The sequence below is a fragment of the Chiloscyllium plagiosum genome, unplaced genomic scaffold, assembly GCF_037043375.1.
Source record: "Chiloscyllium plagiosum isolate Xiang-an unplaced genomic scaffold, Cpla_swu_hap1 HiC_scaffold_30, whole genome shotgun sequence".
NCBI classification, from domain to species: Eukaryota; Metazoa; Chordata; class Chondrichthyes; order Orectolobiformes; family Hemiscylliidae; genus Chiloscyllium; species Chiloscyllium plagiosum.
The window spans coordinates 55,136,856-55,154,536 of NW_028270168.1; the positions used below are offsets into that span (position 1 = coordinate 55,136,856).

Genomic DNA, 17,681 nt, shown 5'->3' on the forward strand with positions numbered 1-17,681 from the left:
TTCCATGACTCCTGATCTGCCAGCGAGCTAATCAACCACAACCACAAAGGAATTCCAGACTCTGGTTTTATCTTTGCTAATTGAAAGATTCCATTATCCTTTTTGATTTGATCTCTCCTTGTACATATTTGCAAATGTGCCTAGGAAGCAAAGTACCACCAGCTCCAATTTGTGGCGTGCACAAAATAAACCCAACTTCTAATTTAGCAGTGTGGTTGCAGTCCTAACAAAGTCAGAATCCACAAGCACAGAGTGTGGGGGAACTGTGCCCACACTGTTCACATGATTTGAAAGGGGGAACAAAGAAAATGTTTGCAGACAAGTGGTGAGAATAGAGAATGAGATTTGTTTAGAGAGGGATCTGGGAGTCCTAGTCGAGGATTCTCTAAAGGTAAATATGCAGATTGAATCCGTGATTAAGAAAGCGAATGCAATGTTGTCATTTATCTCAAGAGGGTTGGAATATAAAAGCAGCGATGTGCTACTGAGACTTTATAAAGCTCTGGTTAGGCCCCATTTGGAGTACTGTGTCCAGTTTTGGTCCCCACACTCAGGAAGGACATACTGGCACTGGAGTGTGTCCAGCGGAGATTCACACGGATGATCCCCGGAATGGTAGATCTAACATATGAGGAACGGCTGAGGATCCTGGGATTGTACTCATTGGAGTTTGGAGGTTAAGGGGAGATCTAATAGAAACTTACAAGATAATACATGGCTTGGAAAGGGTGGACGCTAAGAAATTGTTTCCGTTAGGCGAGGAGACTAGGACCCGTGGACACAGCCTTAGAATTAGAGGGGGTAAATTCAGAACAAAAATGCGGAGACATTTCTTCAGCCAGAGTGGTGGGCCTGTGGAATTCATTGCCGCGGAGTGCAGTGGAGGCTGGGACGCTAAATGTCTTCAAGGCAGAGATTGATAAATTCTTGATGTCACAAGGAATTAAGGGCTATGGGGAGAATGCGGGTAAGTGGAGTTGAAATGCCCATCAGCCATGATTAAATGGCGGAGTGGACTCGATGGGCCGAATAGCCTTACTTCCAGTCCTATGTCTTATGGTTTTAACGTCCACAATCTGAATGCAACACAGCCAATATGCTGTTTCCATGGTCTCCACTTCCAACTATTTGGAAAGGTATGGGCCATGGATAGAGAAGAGCCTGTTACTTTGAGTCCTGCTATGTCAAATATTACTGCATACTTAAATAAACTGCTCCTGATTGAAGCTGTAAATTGTTGCAGCATGCTGTGGCGGGGCTCATTCCAATGCCTCATATCAAATGCAACATGCAATGAACAAATCCACACAAAAGAATCACATTGAAAGGAGATCTCACACTCCTTTAATCAGTTCTTCCATGTGGGAGCAAGTTATTGCAGATGCTGGGATCTGTACTGAAAACAAAAAATGCTGGAGATCACACTGGGTCAGGCAGCATCCATGGTGAGAATTGTTTCGAGTCTAGGTGACTTCACCAGAGCTCTCATATCCTGGAGTTTCTGCATGTTTTCTATCATAGGATTTTTTATAATGAGATATTTTACCAATAGATTTCCCATGTTGTAACTTGCTGAGTCTGCAGGAACAGCGCCCAGTGCCAAGTGGGCACCTCAGGATGTACACGCATTGTAGTTCCAGACACCGCAGTAAGAGAATCCGACTCCCATTGTTGTCCCAGATGCTGGGATTGTGTATGAGATGAATGTGAGAATGGGAGCGGGCTGTCTCAGGTTGAGATATTGGGGAGGGTGAGTGAGGTGGGAAAGGGAGGGTTCAGCAAGGAACTGGTTTTAGTAGCGACAGCGGGAAAAGCAGTCTGTGAGACTGTGCAAAAACATCAAAGTATGGGTCATGGATCCCAAGGTTAGAGCTAAATGCTAGCCCCATTAATCCCTGTCCTCCTCTTACTCCTCCACCTTCTTGTATCTCTGACTAACTCCATAAGGAACATGGGCTGCAATGGTGCCTAACTCCTTTGCACCTTCCACATGAAACATTTGATCGTCAAAGAAAATGTGCGGTCGGATTTTCTGCAGGAGTGGCCCCTTTGGAGCACCAGCCAGGAACAGAGCTTCATCTGTCTCCAAACCCCAGCTCCGCAAAGTCTTCAGAGCACGAGCCCCCGAGCTGGCAGCACTGCGAGCTGTGACCAAGTAGGTGCGGATTGGGCACTTCAAACGCTGACCTTTGGTGTAAAATTTCTTCTGCAACTTTCCCAGTGATTCCAAAAATCCTTTCAGAGGCCCCTGTTGAAAATGTATAGGGTACATTAGACTGAGCATCTAAAGATTATACCTACACATTGTAGAATTTCACAGACCTAGTATATAGCACCCACAGTGTATTGAACTGATGTAAGGAGCACAATTTAGAGCCCATGTCCAGTGTGAAATGTCCACACCCAATGTAGAGCTCATGTTCATGGTAGAGTGCCCATGTGCAGTGTGCAATATTTGCAGCCAGTGTACAGCATTTAATGAAACTCATTTGCCCTGAATGAACAGTATTATGAGGGAATCAATGACTAACAGTAAAATAAGCAGGTTACTGGAATCCGTCCAACTTCCTAGCTTCGGATTTTCTGGTCAATGCCCCGCTGTATAGGAACTCTACTGTCCTACTTCATTGTCAACATAATTTTTCATCTTGTTTAGACATTAATTTACAGCACATCTTACCATCGCCAATGGCTTGTTCTCATTCGTCTGCTCATGCTCGAAGAATTTATCCAGTCCATGTTTTTTGACAATCTGCTCAGATTCATCTGAGAAAAGCACAGCATCTCCATCAAAAGCCACCCTCAGCTGTCTCTCAGAGACATTGACATCTTTATTGGGACTGAAGATTGTTGCAGCAGCAATACCTGGAGAGCAAGAAACATCAGACAGTGTCTCAGAGAGTGACCAAAACATCATTAAAACCAGGAGTGATGTGGCTGGGTGAGGGGTGCTGCCAGTCCTGTGAGGGGTGGAGGTGAAGTAATCTGTGCTGGTCAGTGGGTGAGGGAGGGGGTGAGGTACTGTATTCTGGTCAGTGGGTGAGGGAGGGGGTGAGATACAGTACTGGTCAGTGGGTGAGGGAGGGGGTGAGGTACTGTGTTGTGGTCAGTGGGTGAGGAAGGGGGTGATTCTGAGTTCTGGTCAGTGGGTGAGGTACTGTGTGCTGGTCAGTGGATGAGGGTGGGGATGAGGTACTGTGTGGTTGTCAGTGGGTGAGGGAGGGGGCGAGGTACTGTGTTCTGGTCAGTGGGTGAGGGAGGGGGTGAGGTACTATGTCGTGGTCAGTGGGTGAAGGAGGGGGTGAAGTACTGTGTTCTGGTCAGTGGGTGAGGGAGGGGGTGAGGTACTGTATTCTGGTCAGTGGGTGAGGGAGGGGGTGAGGTACTATATTGTGGTCAGTGGGTGAGTGAGGGGGTGAGGTACTGTGTTCAGGTCAGTGGGTGAGGTACTGTGTTGTGGTCAGTGGGTGAGGGAGAGGGTGAGGTACTGAGTTCTGGTCAGTGGGTGAGGGAGGGGATGAGATACTGTGTTGGTCAGTGGGTGAGGGAGGGGGTGAGGTACTGTGTTGTGGTCAGGGGGTGAGGGAGGGAGGTACTGTGTGCTGGTCAGTGGGCGAGGGAGGGGGTGAGGTACTGTGTTCTGGTCAGTGGATGAGGGAGGGGTGTGGTACTGTGTTGTGGTCAGTGGGTGAGGGAGGAGGTGAGGTATTCTGTTGTGGTCAGTGGGTGAGGGAGGGGGTGAGATACTGTACTGGTCAGTGGGTGAGGGGGGGTGAGATACTGTACTGGTCAGTGGGTGAGGGAGGGGGTGAGGTACTGTGTTCTGGTCAGTGGATGAGGGAGGGGGTGAGGTACTGTATTCTGGTCAGTGGATGAGGGAGGGGGTGAGGTACTGTGTTGTGGTCAGTGGATGAGGGAGGGGTGAGGTACTGTGTTGTGGTCAGTGGGTGAGGGAGGAGGTGAGGTATTGTGTTGTGGTCAGTGGGTGAGGGAGAGGGTGAGATACTGTACTGGTCAGTGGGTGAGGGAGGGGGTGAGGTACTGTGTTGTGGTCAGTGGATGAGGGAGGGGAGGAGGTAGTGTTGTGGTCAGTGGGTGAGGGAGGGGGTGAGGTACTGCGTTCTAGTCAGTGGATGAGGGAGGGAGGGAGGTACTGTGTTGTGGTCAGTGGATGAGGGAGGGGATGAGGTACTGTGGGTTCTGGTCAGTGAGTGAGGGAGGGGTGAGGTACTGAGTTCTGGTCAGTGGGTGAGGGAGGAGGTGAGGTATTGTGTTGTGGTCAGTGGGTGAGGGAGAGGGTGAGATACTGTACTGGTCAGTGGGTGAGGGAGGGGGTGAGGTACTGTGTTGTGGTCAGTGGATGAGGGAGGGGAGGAGGTAGTGTTGTGGTCAGTGGGTGAGGGAGGGGGTGAGGTACTGCGTTCTAGTCAGTGGATGAGGGAGGGAGGGAGGTACTGTGTTGTGGTCAGTGGATGAGGGAGGGGATGAGGTACTGTGGGTTCTGGTCAGTGAGTGAGGGAGGGGTGAGGTACTGAGTTCTGGTCAGTGGGTGAGGGAGGGGGTGATGTGTTGTGTGTTGGTCGGATGATGAGGGGGTGAGATACAGTGCTGGTCAGTGGGTGAGGGAGGGGGTGAGGTACTGTGTTGTGGTCAGTGGGTGAGGGAGAGGGTGAGGTACTGAGTTCTGGTCAGTGGGTGAGGGAGGGGATGAGATACTGTGTTGGTCAGTGGGTGAGGGAGGGGATGAGGTACTGTGTTGTGGTCAGGGGGTGAGGGAGGGAGGTACTGTGTGCTGGTCAGTGGGCGAGGGAGGGGGTGAGGTACTGTATTGTGGTCAGAGGGTGAGGGAGGAGGTGAGGTATTCTGTTGTGGTCAGTGGGTGAGGGAGGGGGTGAGATACTGTACTGGTCAGTGGGTGAGGGGGGGGTGAGATACTGTACTGGTCAGTGGGTGAGGGAGGGGGTGAGGTACTGTGTTCTAGTCAGTGGATGAGGGAGGGGGTGAGGTACTGTATTCTGGTCAGTGGATGAGGGAGGGGGTGAGGTACTGTGTTGTGGTCAGTGGATGAGGGAGGCGGTGAGGTACTGTGTTGTGGTCAGTGGGTGAGGGAGGAGGTGAGGTATTGTGTTGTGGTCAGTGGGTGAGGGAGGGGGTGAGATACTGTACTGGTCAGTGGGTGAGGGAGGGGGTGAGGTACTGTGTTGTGGTCAGTGGATGAGGGAGGGGAGGAGGTAGTGTTGTGGTCAGTGGGTGAGGGAGGGGGTGAGGTACTGCGTTCTAGTCAGTGGATGAGGGAGGGAGGGAGGTACTGTGTTGTGGTCAGTGGATGAGGGAGGGGATGAGGTACTGTGGGTTCTGGTCAGTGAGTGAGGGAGGGGTGAGGTACTGAGTTCTGGTCAGTGGGTGAGGGAGGGGGTGATGTGTTGTGTGTTGGTCGGATGATGAGGGGGTGAGATACAGTGCTGGTCAGTGGGTGAGGGAGGGGGTGAGGTACTGTGTTGTGGTCAGTGGGTGAGGGAGGGGGTGAGATACTGTGCTGGTCAGTTGGTGAGGGAGGGGGTGAGGTACTGTGCTGGTCATTGGGTAAGAGAGGGGTTGAGGTACTGTGTTGTGGTTAGTGAGTCAGGGTGGGGGTGAGGTACTGTATTCTGGTCAGTGGGTGAGGGAGGGGATGAGGTACTGTGTGCTGGTCAGTGGGTGAGGTACTTTGTGCTGGTCAGTGCGTGGGAGATGGGGTTGGTCGGTGGATGAGGGAGTGAGTGAGGTACTGTGCTGGTCAGTGGGTGAGGGAGGTGGTGAGGTACTGTGTGCAGGTCAGTGGATGAGGGAGAGTGTGAGGTACTGTGTTCCGGTCAGTGGATGAGGGAGAGGGTGATGTACTGTGTGCTGGTCAGTGGATGAGGGAGTGGGTGAGATACTGTGTTGGCCATTGGGTAAGGGAGGGGGAGAGGTACTTTGTGCTGGTCAGTGGGTGAGGGAGGGGGTGAGGTACTGTGTGCTGGTCAGTGGATGAGAGAGGGGGTGAGGCACTGTTTTGGTCGGTGGATGAGGGAAGGCTGAGGTACTATCTGCTGGTCAGTGGGTGAGGGAGGGGATGAGGTACGGTGTTGTGGTCAGTGGGTGAGGGAGGGGGTGAGGTACTGTGCTGGTCAGTGGGTGAGGGAGGGGGTGATATACTGTGTTGTGGTCAGTGGGTGAGGGAGGGGGTGTGGTACAGTGTTGTGGTCAGTGGGTGAGGGAGGGGGTGTTGTACAGTGTTGTGGTCAGTGGGTGAGGTACTGTGCTGGTCAATGGGTGAGGGAGGGAGTGAGGTACTGTGTGCTGGTCAGTGGATGAAGGAGGGGGTGAAGTACTGTGTTGTGGTCAGTGGGTGAGGGAGGGGGTTAGATACTGTGCTGGTCTGTGGATGAGGGAGGGGTGAGGTACTGTGTTGTGGTCAGTGGGTGAGGGAGGGAGGTAGTGTGTTTTGGTCAGTGGGTGAGGGAGGGGGTGAAGTACAGTCTGCTGGTCAGTGGATGAGGGATGGGGTGAAGTACTGTGTGTTGGTCGGTGGATGATGGAGGGGGTGAGATACTGTGCTGGTCAGTGGGTGAGGGAGGGGGTGATGTACTGTGTGTTGGTCGGTGGATGATGGAGGGGGTGAGATACTGTGCTGGTCAGTGGGTGAGGGAGGGGGTGAGGTACTGTATTCTGGTCAGTGGGTGAGGGAGGGAGTAAGGTACTGTGTTGTGGTCAGTGGGTGGGGGAGGATTGAGGTACTGTGATGTGGTCAGTGAGTGAGTGAGGGGGTGAGGTACTGTTTCATGGTCAGTGGGTGAGGGAGGCGGTGAGGTACTGTATTCTGGTCAGTGGGTGAGGGAGGGGGTGAGATACTGTTGTGTTCAGTGGGTGAGGGAGGGGGTGAGATACTGTTGTGTTCAGTAGGGGAGGGAGAGGGTGAGGTACTGTATTCTGGTCAGTGGGTGAGTGACGGGGTGAGGTACTGTGTTGTGGTCAGTGGGTGAGGGAGGCAGTGAGGTACTGTATTCTGGTCAGTGGGTGAGGGAGGGGGTGAGGTACTGTGTCGTGGTCAGTGGGAGAAGGAGGGGGTGAGGTACTGTGTTGTGGTCAGTGGGTGAGGGAGAGGGTGAGGTACTGAGTTCTGGTCAGTGGGTGAGGGAGGGGATGAGATACTGTGTTGGTCAGTGGGTGAGGGAGGGGGTGAGGTACTGTGTTGTGGTCAGGGGGTGAGGGAGGGAGGTGCTGTGTGCTGGTCAGTGGGCGAGGGAGGGGGTGAGGTACTGTGTTCTGGTCAGTGGATGAGGGAGGGGTGTGGTACTGTGTTGTGGTCAGTGGGTGAGGGAGGAGGTGAGGTATTCTGTTGTGGTCAGTGGGTGAGGGAGGGGGTGAGATACTGTACTGGTCAGTGGGTGAGGGAGGGGGTGAGATACTGTACTGGTCAGTGGGTGAGGGAGGGGGTGAGGTACTGTGGTGTGGTCAGTGGGTGAGGGAGGGGGTGAGATACTGTACTGGTCAGTGGGTGAGGGAGGGGGTGAGGTACTGCGTTCTAGTCAGTGGATGAGGGAGGGAGGGAGGTACTGTGTTCTGGTCAGTGGATGAGGGAGGGGATGAGGTACTGTGGGTTCTGGTCAGTGAGTGAGGGAGGGGTTGAGGTACTGAGTTCTGGTCAGTGGGTGAGGGAGGGGGTGATGTGTTGTGTGTTGGTCGGATGATGAGGGGGTGAGATACAGTGCTGGTCAGTGGGTGAGGGAGGGGGTGAGTTACTGTGTTGTGGTCAGTGGGTGAGGGAGGGGGTGAGATACTGTGCTGGTCAGTTGGTGAGGGAGGGGGTGAGGTACTGTGTGCTGGTCCGTGGATGAGGGAGGGGATGAGATACTGTGCTGGTCATTGGGTAAGAGAGGGGTTGAGGTACTGTGTTGTGGTTAGTGAGTCAGGGTGGGGGTGAGGTACTGTATTCTGGTCAGTGGGTGAGGGAGGGGATGAGGTACTGTGTGCTGGTCAGTGGGTGAGGTACTTTGTGCTGGTCAGTGCGTGGGAGAGGGGGTTGGTCGGTGGATGAGGGAGGGAGTGAGGTACTGTGCTGGTCAGTGGGTGAGGGAGGTGGTGAGGTACTGTGTGCAGGTCAGTGGATGAGGGAGAGGGTGAGGTACTGTGTGCTGGTCAGTGGATGAGGGAGAGAGTGATGTACTGTGTGCTGGTCAGTGGATGAGGGAGTGGGTGAGATACTGTGTTGGCCATTGGGTAAGGGAGGGGGAGAGGTACTTTGTGCTGGTCAGTGGGTGAGGGAGGGGGTGAGGTACTGTGTGCTGGTCAGTGGATGAGAGAGGGGGTGAGGCACTGTTTTGGTCGGTGGATGAGGGAAGGCTGAGGTACTATCTGCTGGTCAGTGGGTGAGGGAGGGGATGATATACTGTGTTGTGGTCAGTGGGTGAGGGAGGGGGTGTGGTACAGTGTTGTGGTCAGTGGGTGAGGGAGGGGGTGAGGTACTGTGCTGGTCAGTGGGTGAGGGAGGGAGTGAGGTATTGTGTGCTGGTCAGTGGATGAAGGAGGGGGTGAGGTACTGTGTTGTGGTCAGTGGGTGAGGGAGGGGGTGAGATACTGTGCTGGTCTGTGGATGAGGGAGGGGTGAGGTACTGTGTTGTGGTCAGTGGGTGAGGGAGGGAGGAATTGTGTTGTGGTCAGTGGGTGAGGGAGGGGGTGAAGTACTGTCTGCTGGTCAGTGGATGAGGGATGGGGTGAAGTACTGTGTGCTGCTCAGTGGATGAGGGAGGGGGTGAGATACTGTGCTGGTCAGTGGGTGAGGGAGGGGGTGAGGTACTGTATTCAGGTCAGTAGGTGAGGGAGGGGGTAAGGTACTGTGTTGTGGTCAGTGGGTGGGGGAGGATTGAGGTACTGTGATGTGGTCAGTGAGTGAGTGAGGGGGTGAGGTACTGTTTCATGGTCAGTGGGTGAGGGAGGCGCTGAGGTACTGTGTTCTGGTCAGTGGGTGAGGGAGGGGGTGAGATACTGTTGTGTTCAGTGGGTGAGGGAGAGGGTGAGGTACTGTGATGTGGTCAGTGGGTGAGGGAGGGGGTGAGGTACTGTGTTGTGGTCAGTGGGGGGGAGGGGTTGAGGTACTGTGATGTGGTCAGTGGGTGAGTGACGGGATGAGGTACTGTGTTGTGGTCAGTGGGTGAGGGAGGCAGTGAGGTACTGTATTCTGGTCAGTGGGTGAGGGAGGGGGTGAGGTATTGTGTCGTGGTCAGTGGGAGAAGGAGCGTGTGAGGTACTGTGTTGTGGTCAGTGGGTGAGGGAGGGGGTGAGATACTGTGCTGGTCAGTGGGTGAGGGAGGGGTGAGGTACTGTATTCTGGTCAGTGGGTGAGGGAGGGGGTGAGGTACTGTGTGCTGGTCAGTCGATGAGGGAGGGGGTGAGGTACTGTGCTGGTCAGTGGGTGAGGGAGGGGGTGAGGTACTGTATTCTGGTCAGTGGGTGAGGGAGGGGGTGAGGTATTGTGTGCTGGTCAGTGGATGAGGGAGGGGGTGAAGTACTGTGTGTTGGTCGGTGGATGATGGAGGGGGTGAGATACTGTGCTGGTCAGTGCGTGAGGGAGAGGGTGAGGTACTGTGTTGTGGTCAGTGGGTGAGGGAGGGAGTAAGGTACTGTGTTGTGGTCAGTGGGTGGGGGAGGATTGAGGTACTGTGATGTGGTCAGTGGGTGAGTGAGGGGGTGAGGTACTGTTTCATGGTCAGTGGGTGAGGGAGGCGGTGAGGTACTGTATTCTGGTCAGTGGGTGAGGGAGGGGTGAGATACTGTGTTGTGTTCAGTGGGTGAGGCAGGGGGTGAGGTACTGTATTCTGATCAGTGGGTGAGGCAGGGGGTGAGGTACTGTGTTGTGGTCAGTGGGTGGGGGAGGGGTTGAGGTACTGTGATGTGGTCAGTGGGTGAGTGAGGGGGTGAGGTACTGTGTTGTGGTCAGTGGGTGAGGGACGGGGTGATGTACTGTGTTCTGGGTAGTGGGTGAGGGAGGAGGTTAGGTACTGTGTCGTGGTCAGTGGGAGAAGGAGGGGGTGAGATACTGTGCTGGTCAGTGTGTGAGGGAGGGGGTGAGGTATTGTACTCTGGTCAGTGGGTGAGGCAGGGGGTGATGTACTGTGTTGTGGTCAGTGGGTGGGGGAGGGGTTGAGGTACTGTGATGTGGTCAGTGGGTGAATGGGGGGGTGAGGTACTGTGTTGTGGTCAGTGGGTGAGGGACGGGGTGATGTACTGTGTTCTGGGTAGTGGGTGAGGGAGGAGGTTAGGTACTGTGTCGTGGTCAGTGGGAGAAGGAGGGGGTGAGGTACTGTGTTGTGGTCAGTGGGTGAGGGAGGGGGTGAGATACTGTGTTGTGGTCAGTGGGTGAGGGAGGGGGTGAGATACTGTGCTGGTCAGTGGGTGAGGGAGGGGGTGAGTTACTGTATTCTGGTCAGTGGGTGAGGGAGGTGGTGAGGTACTGTGTTCTAGTCAGTGGATGAGGGAGGGGGTGAGGTACTGTGTTATCGTCAGTGGGTGAGGGAGGGGGTGATGTACTGTGTGTTGGTCAGTGGGTGATGGAAGGGGTGAGATACTGTGCTGGTCAGTGGTGAGGGAGGGGGTGAGGTACTGTGTTGTGGTCAGTGGGTGAGGGAGGGGGTGAGATACTGTGCCGGTCAGTGGGTGAGGGAGGGGGTGAGCTACTGTGTTGTGGTCAGTTGGTGAGGGAGGGGGTGAGGTACTGTGTTCTAGTCAGTGGATGAGGGAGGGGGTGAGGTACTGTGTTGTGGTCAGTGGATGAGGGAGGGGTGAGGTACTGTGTTGTGGTCAGTGGATGAGGGAGGGGGTGAGGTACTGTGTTGTGGTCAGTGGATGAGGGAGGGGTGAGGTACTGTGTTGTGGTCAGTGGGTGAGGGAGGGGGTGAGGTACTGTGTTCTAGTCAGTGGGTGAGGGAGGGGGTGAGGTACTGTGTTGTGGTCAGTGGATGAGGGAGGGGGTGAGGTACTGTGTTGTGGTCAGTGGATGAGGGAGGGGTGAGGTACTGTGTTGTGGTCAGTGGGTGAGGGAGGGGGTGAGGTACTGTGTTCTAGTCAGTGGATGAGGGAGGGGGTGAGGTACTGTGTTGTGGTCAGTGGATGAGGGAGGGGTGAGGTACTGTGTTGTGGTCTGTGGGTGAGGGAGGGAGTGAGGTACTGTGTTCTGGTCGGTGGATGAGGGAAGGCTGAGGTACTATGTGCTGGTCAGTTTTTTTTTCTCATTTGTGATATGTGGGCATCAGTGACTGACCAGCGTTGATTGCCTGTCCCTAGTTGCCTTCCCCACCTTCTTGAATCGCTGCAGTCCAACAGGTTGACCCACAATGTTGTTCGGAATGGAATTCCAGGATTTTGACCCAGAGACAGTAGAGAGGAATGCCGGTGTAATATGTCCAAGTCAGAATGTTGAGTGGCTTGGAGGGAACTTGCAGGTGGTGGTGTTCCCATATATCTGCGGCCCTTGTCCTTCTCGTTGGGATTGGTCGTGGGTTTGGATGAAGCTGTCTGAGGATGAAATTCCTCAGTGATCTTGTAGACCCGGATACAGTGCATTACTCTCTGCCACTTCCACCACCTCCAACTTTTCAAAGTGCTCAGCAAAAGTATATACCAGTGAAAAGGATGGACTGCAGGAGTAGGAGTAATCTGCCATGGATGTTTTAGGGAAAAAGGGAGACTAGCAAATTGAAAGATAAGGCATCCAAAGTGGCAAAGACCAGGGGGAAACCAGAAGATTAGGAAAACTTTAAAGGTCAACAGAAAGCCACAAAAAAGGTATAAGTTAAAGTAACATAGATTATGAGGGTAAACTAGCTCAGAATTTAAAGACTTGGCAACAATTTCTACAAATATATAAAATGAAAAAGAGTGGCTATGGTAAATATTGGTCCTTTAGAGGATGAGAAGGGGGATTTAATAATGGGAAATGAGGAAATAGCTGAGGTACTGAGCAGGTATTTTGTGTAAGTCTTCACACAAATAACATGACAATCATTGACAAAGAGACAAAGGTAGATGAGGACCTAGAAATGGTGGCATGGTGGCTCAGTGATTAGCACTGCTGCCTCACAGCACCAGAGACCCAGGTTTGATTCCAGCCTTAGGCGACTGTCTGTGTGGAGTTTGCACATTAACCCTGTGTCTGGGTGCTCCAGTTTCCTCCCACAGTCCAAAGATGTACAGGTCAGGTGAATTGGCCATTCTAAATTGCCCAGTGTTAGGTGCATTCGTCTGAGGGAAATGGGTCTGGGTGGGTTACTCTTCGGAGGGTCAGTGCAGACTTGTTGGGCCGAAGGGCCTGTTTCCACACTGTGGGGAATCTAATCATCTACAATCAGACCCCACTACCAGAGATATATTTCTCTCCCCAATCCTATCTGCGTTCTGCAAAGACCATTCCCTCCATGACTCCCTTATTAGGTTCACACAACCCCACCCTCCACTCCCAGCACCTCCCTTTGCCACCACAAGAGGTGTAAAACCTGCACCCACACCTCCCCCCCATCCAAGGGCTTAAAGGATCCTTCCATATCTGGCAAAGATTTTCCTGCACACTCAAACACCTCATCAACTGTCAAAAAGTGTGGCACTGCAAAAGCACAGCTGGTCAGGCAGCATCCGAGGAGCAGCAGAGTGGACATTTTGAGCATAGGACCTCCACATTTTTGATGAAGAGCTTATGCTCGAAATGTTGACCCTCCTGCTCCTTGGATTCTGCCTGACCTGCTGTGCTTTTCAAGCACCACACTTTTTGCCTCTGATCTCCAGCATCTGCTGTCCTCACTTTTTTCTACCTCATCTACGCTGTCCATTGCTCTTGATGTGATCTCCTCTACACTGAGGAGACAGGATGCCAACTTGCGGAATGTTTCAGCGAACATCTCTGGGACACATGCACCAAACGACCCCACCGCCCTGTGGCCGACTACTTCAACTCCCCCTCCCACTCCACCAAGCACATGCAAGTCCTGGGCCTCCCCCACTGCCAAATCCAAGCCACCTGATGACTGGAGGAAGAACACCTCAACTTCTGCCTTGGGGCCCTCTAATCACACAGCATCAACATAGACTTCACAGTTTCCTTATCTCCCCTCTCCCCACCTTATCCTAGATCCAATCCACCAACTCGGCACTGCCCTCTTGAACTGTCCTACCTGTCTATCTTCCTTCCCACCCATCCATTCCACCCTCCTCCTGACCTATTTCAATCACCCCTGCCCCACCTGCATCTACCTATCGCCTTCCCAGCTACCTTCCCCCATCCCACTTTCCTATTTATCTCTCAACCCCTTTACCCCTCCTCGCTCCTCCCCCCACATTCCTAATGAAGGTCTTATGCCTGAAATGTCAATTCTCCTGCTCCTCAGATGCTGCTTGACCTGCTGTGCTTTTCCAGCACCACACTTTTCAACTTGTGGATAGTATACACTGCCAGTACTGAGTGTGGGTGGTGGATGTTTGTGGATGTAGTACCAATCAATTGGCTGCTTTGACCTGGATGGTGTCAAGCTTCTGGAGTATTGTTGGAAGTGCACACATCCAGGCTATTGGGGAGTATTCCAGCACACTCCTGACTTGTGCCTTGCAGATGGTGGGCGGGCTTTGGGGAGTCAGGAGATGAGTTACCCACCGCAGTATTCCTAGTCTCTAACCTGCTCTTGTCGCCACTGTGTTTACATGGTGAGCCCAGTTGAGTTTCTGGTTAATGATAATCCCAAGGATATTGACAGTAGAGACTCAGTGGTGGTAATAGTGGAAGTGGTTAGATTGTCTCTTCTTGGTGATGGAGAAAGTGAGGTCTGCAGATGCTGGAGATCAGAGCTGAAAATGTGTTGCTGGAAAAGCGCAGCAGGTCAGGCAGCATCCAGGGAACAGGAGAATCAACGATGAAGAAGGGCTTATGCCCGAAACATCGATTCTCCTGTTCCCTGGATGCTGCCTGACCTGCTGCGCTGTTCCAGCAACACATTTTCAGCTCTTCTTGGTGATGGTCAAAGCCTGGCATTTGGGTGGCGCAAATGTCACTTGTCACTTGTCATCTCAAGCCTGGGTATTGTCCAGATCTTAATAAAAGCAAATTACTGCGGATGCTGGAATCTGAAACCAAATTGTCCAGATCTTGTTGTACTTGAACATAGACTGCTTTAGTATCTAGATCAGAGTGGTGCTGGAAAAGCACAGCGGGTCAGGCAGCATCCGAGGAGCAGGCAAGAGCAATTGCCTGAAGCGTCAATTTTCCTGTCCTCGGATGCTGCCTGACTTGCTGTGCTTTTCCAACACCACTCTAATCTAGACTCTGATCTCCAGCATCTGCAGTCCTCACTTTCGCCTGCTTTAGTACCTAAACAGCCGCGAATGGTGCTGAACGTTGTGCAATCACTGGCGAACATTCCCAAATCTGACCTGATCATGGAGGGAAGGACATTGATAAAGCAGCTGAAGATGGTTGGGCCGAGGACACTACCCTGAGGTACTCCTGCAGAGATGTCCTGGAGCTGAGATGACTGACCTCCAACAACCATGACCATATTCCTATGTGTCAGGTTGGCTCCAATCAGCAGAGAGTCTGCCCCTAATACCCATCGACAGTCAACCACATTGCTGTGGGTCTGGGGTCACATGTAGGCCAGACCAGGTGAGGATCGTAGATTTACTTCCCTGAATGATTTTTATGGTCATCAACAGATTTTTAATTCCAGAATCTTTTTCACTGAATTCAAATTTCACCATCTGTGATAGGGGATTTGAACCCAGGTTCCCAGAATATTGTCTGAGTTTCTGCATTAATAATCTCGTGATAATACCTGAGGCCATTGCCTCCCCATCTCAATAGGTAAGGAGTGGGGGTAAGGATTGCTGGTAATGTAATGTGTATTGGTCAGTGGGTGAAGGTTGAAGGTGGGGTACTGTGTACTGGGCTGTGCGTAAGCCCTGGGGATGAGGCTTTGTGTGTTTGTCAGTGTGAGGGGTGGATGAGGTTTGGGTATGGCCTGGGCACTGGTTATGAAAATTCGGATTGGGGAAGTTTCTCATGCAGTGTTTCCTAAATATTTTCCGCAGTGTGACACCCCTCTTCTGAGGCACGAAACTTGCCACAATCCCTAAGTGACAAAATGTGAGGGGGTGGGCTGTGAGAGTTAGGAGATTCCTGCGCAAATAGGGCCTTGTCCTTTGCCCTGGGATACTCCCTCTGTCAGAGTAGCAAAGGTACCTTTTAGCTCAGTCTGTGGTAAATGGTCTTTTTCCACCAATTGTGAGAGACGATGACCTTTCCTGACAGTTCTAATTTAGGTAAGGGGTAAATGTGGGGGTATGGGTGGGTTTCGCTTCGGCGGGTCGGTGTGGACTTGTTGGGCCGAAGGGCCTGTTTCCATACTGTAATGTAATCTAATCTAATCTAAGTTGTCTGCAGCTGTAAATGTGTTTGAGTTGCTATATAGAGGCAGTGGTATTTCTGCACTGTTGAAAGCAGGCTATGGATACAGCAATTGTTAGACAGGCAGCAGCTGGAGAGGAGGCTGGGCATTAGAAGAATCTGAAACACATGTCAAACACTCATCATAGCATCCCAGAGACCAGGAGAACATTCAGACCACAATGCCCATCCCAACCCTATGAAAGGGCTATCCAATTTCTCCTGCTCTTGAGCCGTATTCTCAAATCCCTCCAACTGCTTCTCCTTTGAGTGGGATCAGACCCCTGCAGCTGTCAGCAAATGCATTTATCGGACAGGCTTCTTTTAAAACAGTGGTGTTCATAACGCTGTCCATTGCCTATGGCAGCAACATGTGGCACAGCAACTGATGGTCTCAGGACGAACCTGGTGGTGATCAATGCAGCGCTGTCACAGTTCTGAGATGTCATTGTCACCACTGTAGCCTTGTAAAATGATACAGATAGAGGAATACAGTATATGAACATTGAAAGTGACTGTTCAGCCAACACCTTGGAACATTAAGTTAAAGGTGCTATATAAATGTAAATTATTGCTATAATTTTCTCAGTGAAACACTGATTGAAACAATCTTTAAAGTGATCAACTACATCTTCACCAACTTTTAAAAAAATTCACAGACCATGAAGTCTGTGAATACACACACTCATGGGGAGGCAATGACCTTGGGTATTATCACGACACTATTAGTCCAGAAACTCAGACAATATTATGGGAACATGGGTTCAAATCCCATCATCACAGATGGTGTAATTTGAATTCAATGGAAAAGATTCTGGAATTAAAAATCTACTGATGACCATGAAAATGTCATCATTCAGGGAAGTAAATCTGCCATCCTCACCTGGTCTGGCCAAATGCGATTCCAGACCCTCAGCAATGACTGTTCTGTTCAGGACAGAAGAAAGCCATCTGCCCTGTTGTGGTTTTGCTGGTACTTTTCTAAAGCTCTTCACTTTGTTCCACATTACTCAGCTCAGCTGATTCTGTCTCCATTTATCTTGTTTCAACAAGAGGTTTTTCTACTTTTCAGGTTGTCTCATTTTCATAACAGCTGGCGTTGTCAGCTTCTTTTCTCTCTTCTTTTCATTTAAAATCTGTCTCAAAAAAGATATGCTTTAAAACCACAGCTTTCATCCCAACAATGGTAAGTTTATCTGTGATGTGTGTTGAGCTAGGAATAAGAAAGCAGCATTCCAGTTTGTAGTTTTAGGTATCAATGACCAACCAAAATAATGTTTAGATAGTGGTGTTTTAGTCATTCATTACAGTAAACATGTTGAAATGTGAAATAATTGTGTCATTTTTTTAGTTATTAACAGGAAAATGGAATTTCTTTATAAAAGTTATAATTCCCTCCGCAAATGGCAACCTCAGCAAAACTTTACAAATCTGAACAATCTTTATGAAACCTCCTTTAATTTTTCATTTACTATGGGCACAGAGGGGAAGGATAAAGGTAAACAGGACCTTAGTGATAGGAGACACGATAGTTAGCGGAACAAACAGGAGATTCTGTGGCTGCAAATGAGAATCCAGGATGGTGTATTGCCTTCTGGGTGTCAGGGACCAGGATGTCTCGGAGCGGCTGCAGAACATTCTCAAAGGGGGAGGGTGAACAGCCAGAAGTCATTGTGCACAAACAACACAGGTAGAAATAAGGATGTGGTCCTGTGGAGTAGTTATAGAGAGCGAGGAAAAACATTAATAACCAGGACCTCGATGGTAGTAATCTCCAAATTATGCGAGTGAGGGTAAGAACAGAAGGATATAGCAACTGAAAGCAAAGAACAACAAAGAACAAAGAAAATTACAGCAATGGAACAGGCCCCTCAGTCCTCCAAGTCTGCGCCGATCCAGCTCCTCTATCTAAACCTGCTGCCTGATTTCTAATGATCTGTATCCCTCTGCTTCCTGCCCATCTTAAATGACGCTATTGTGCCCGCCTCTACCACATCCACTGGCAACACATTTCAGCCACTAACCACCCTCTACGTAAAGAACTTTCCACACATATCTCCCTTAAACGTTTCCTCTCTCACCTTGAACTTGTGACCCCTGGTAATTAAGACTCCCACTCTGGGATAAAGCTTCTTGCTACTCAACCTGTTCTTTGTTATTCTTTGCATTCAGTTGCCATATCCTCCTGTTCTTACCCTCACTAGCAAATGGCACTGGAAGTAATCTGGAGATTACCACC

The 17,681-nt window shown here is 51.3% G+C and overlaps 1 protein-coding gene across 1 annotated transcript in view; it reads right to left on the minus strand.

Moving 5' to 3' along the window:
- Positions 1 to 1,039: 1,039 nt before the first annotated feature.
- The window catches only part of LOC122563770 (cytosolic 5'-nucleotidase 1A-like), a 47,413-nt gene continuing 30,771 nt past the window's right edge, over positions 1,040 to 17,681 (minus strand). The window contains exons 5-6 of the mRNA XM_043717987.2: positions 2,681 to 2,865; positions 1,040 to 2,248 (exon numbers count right to left, since the gene is read on the minus strand). Of these exons, the coding sequence (XP_043573922.2) occupies positions 1,907 to 2,248; positions 2,681 to 2,865 (527 nt within the window). The 3' untranslated portion in view covers positions 1,040 to 1,906. The remainder of the gene's footprint in view (positions 2,249 to 2,680; positions 2,866 to 17,681) is intronic.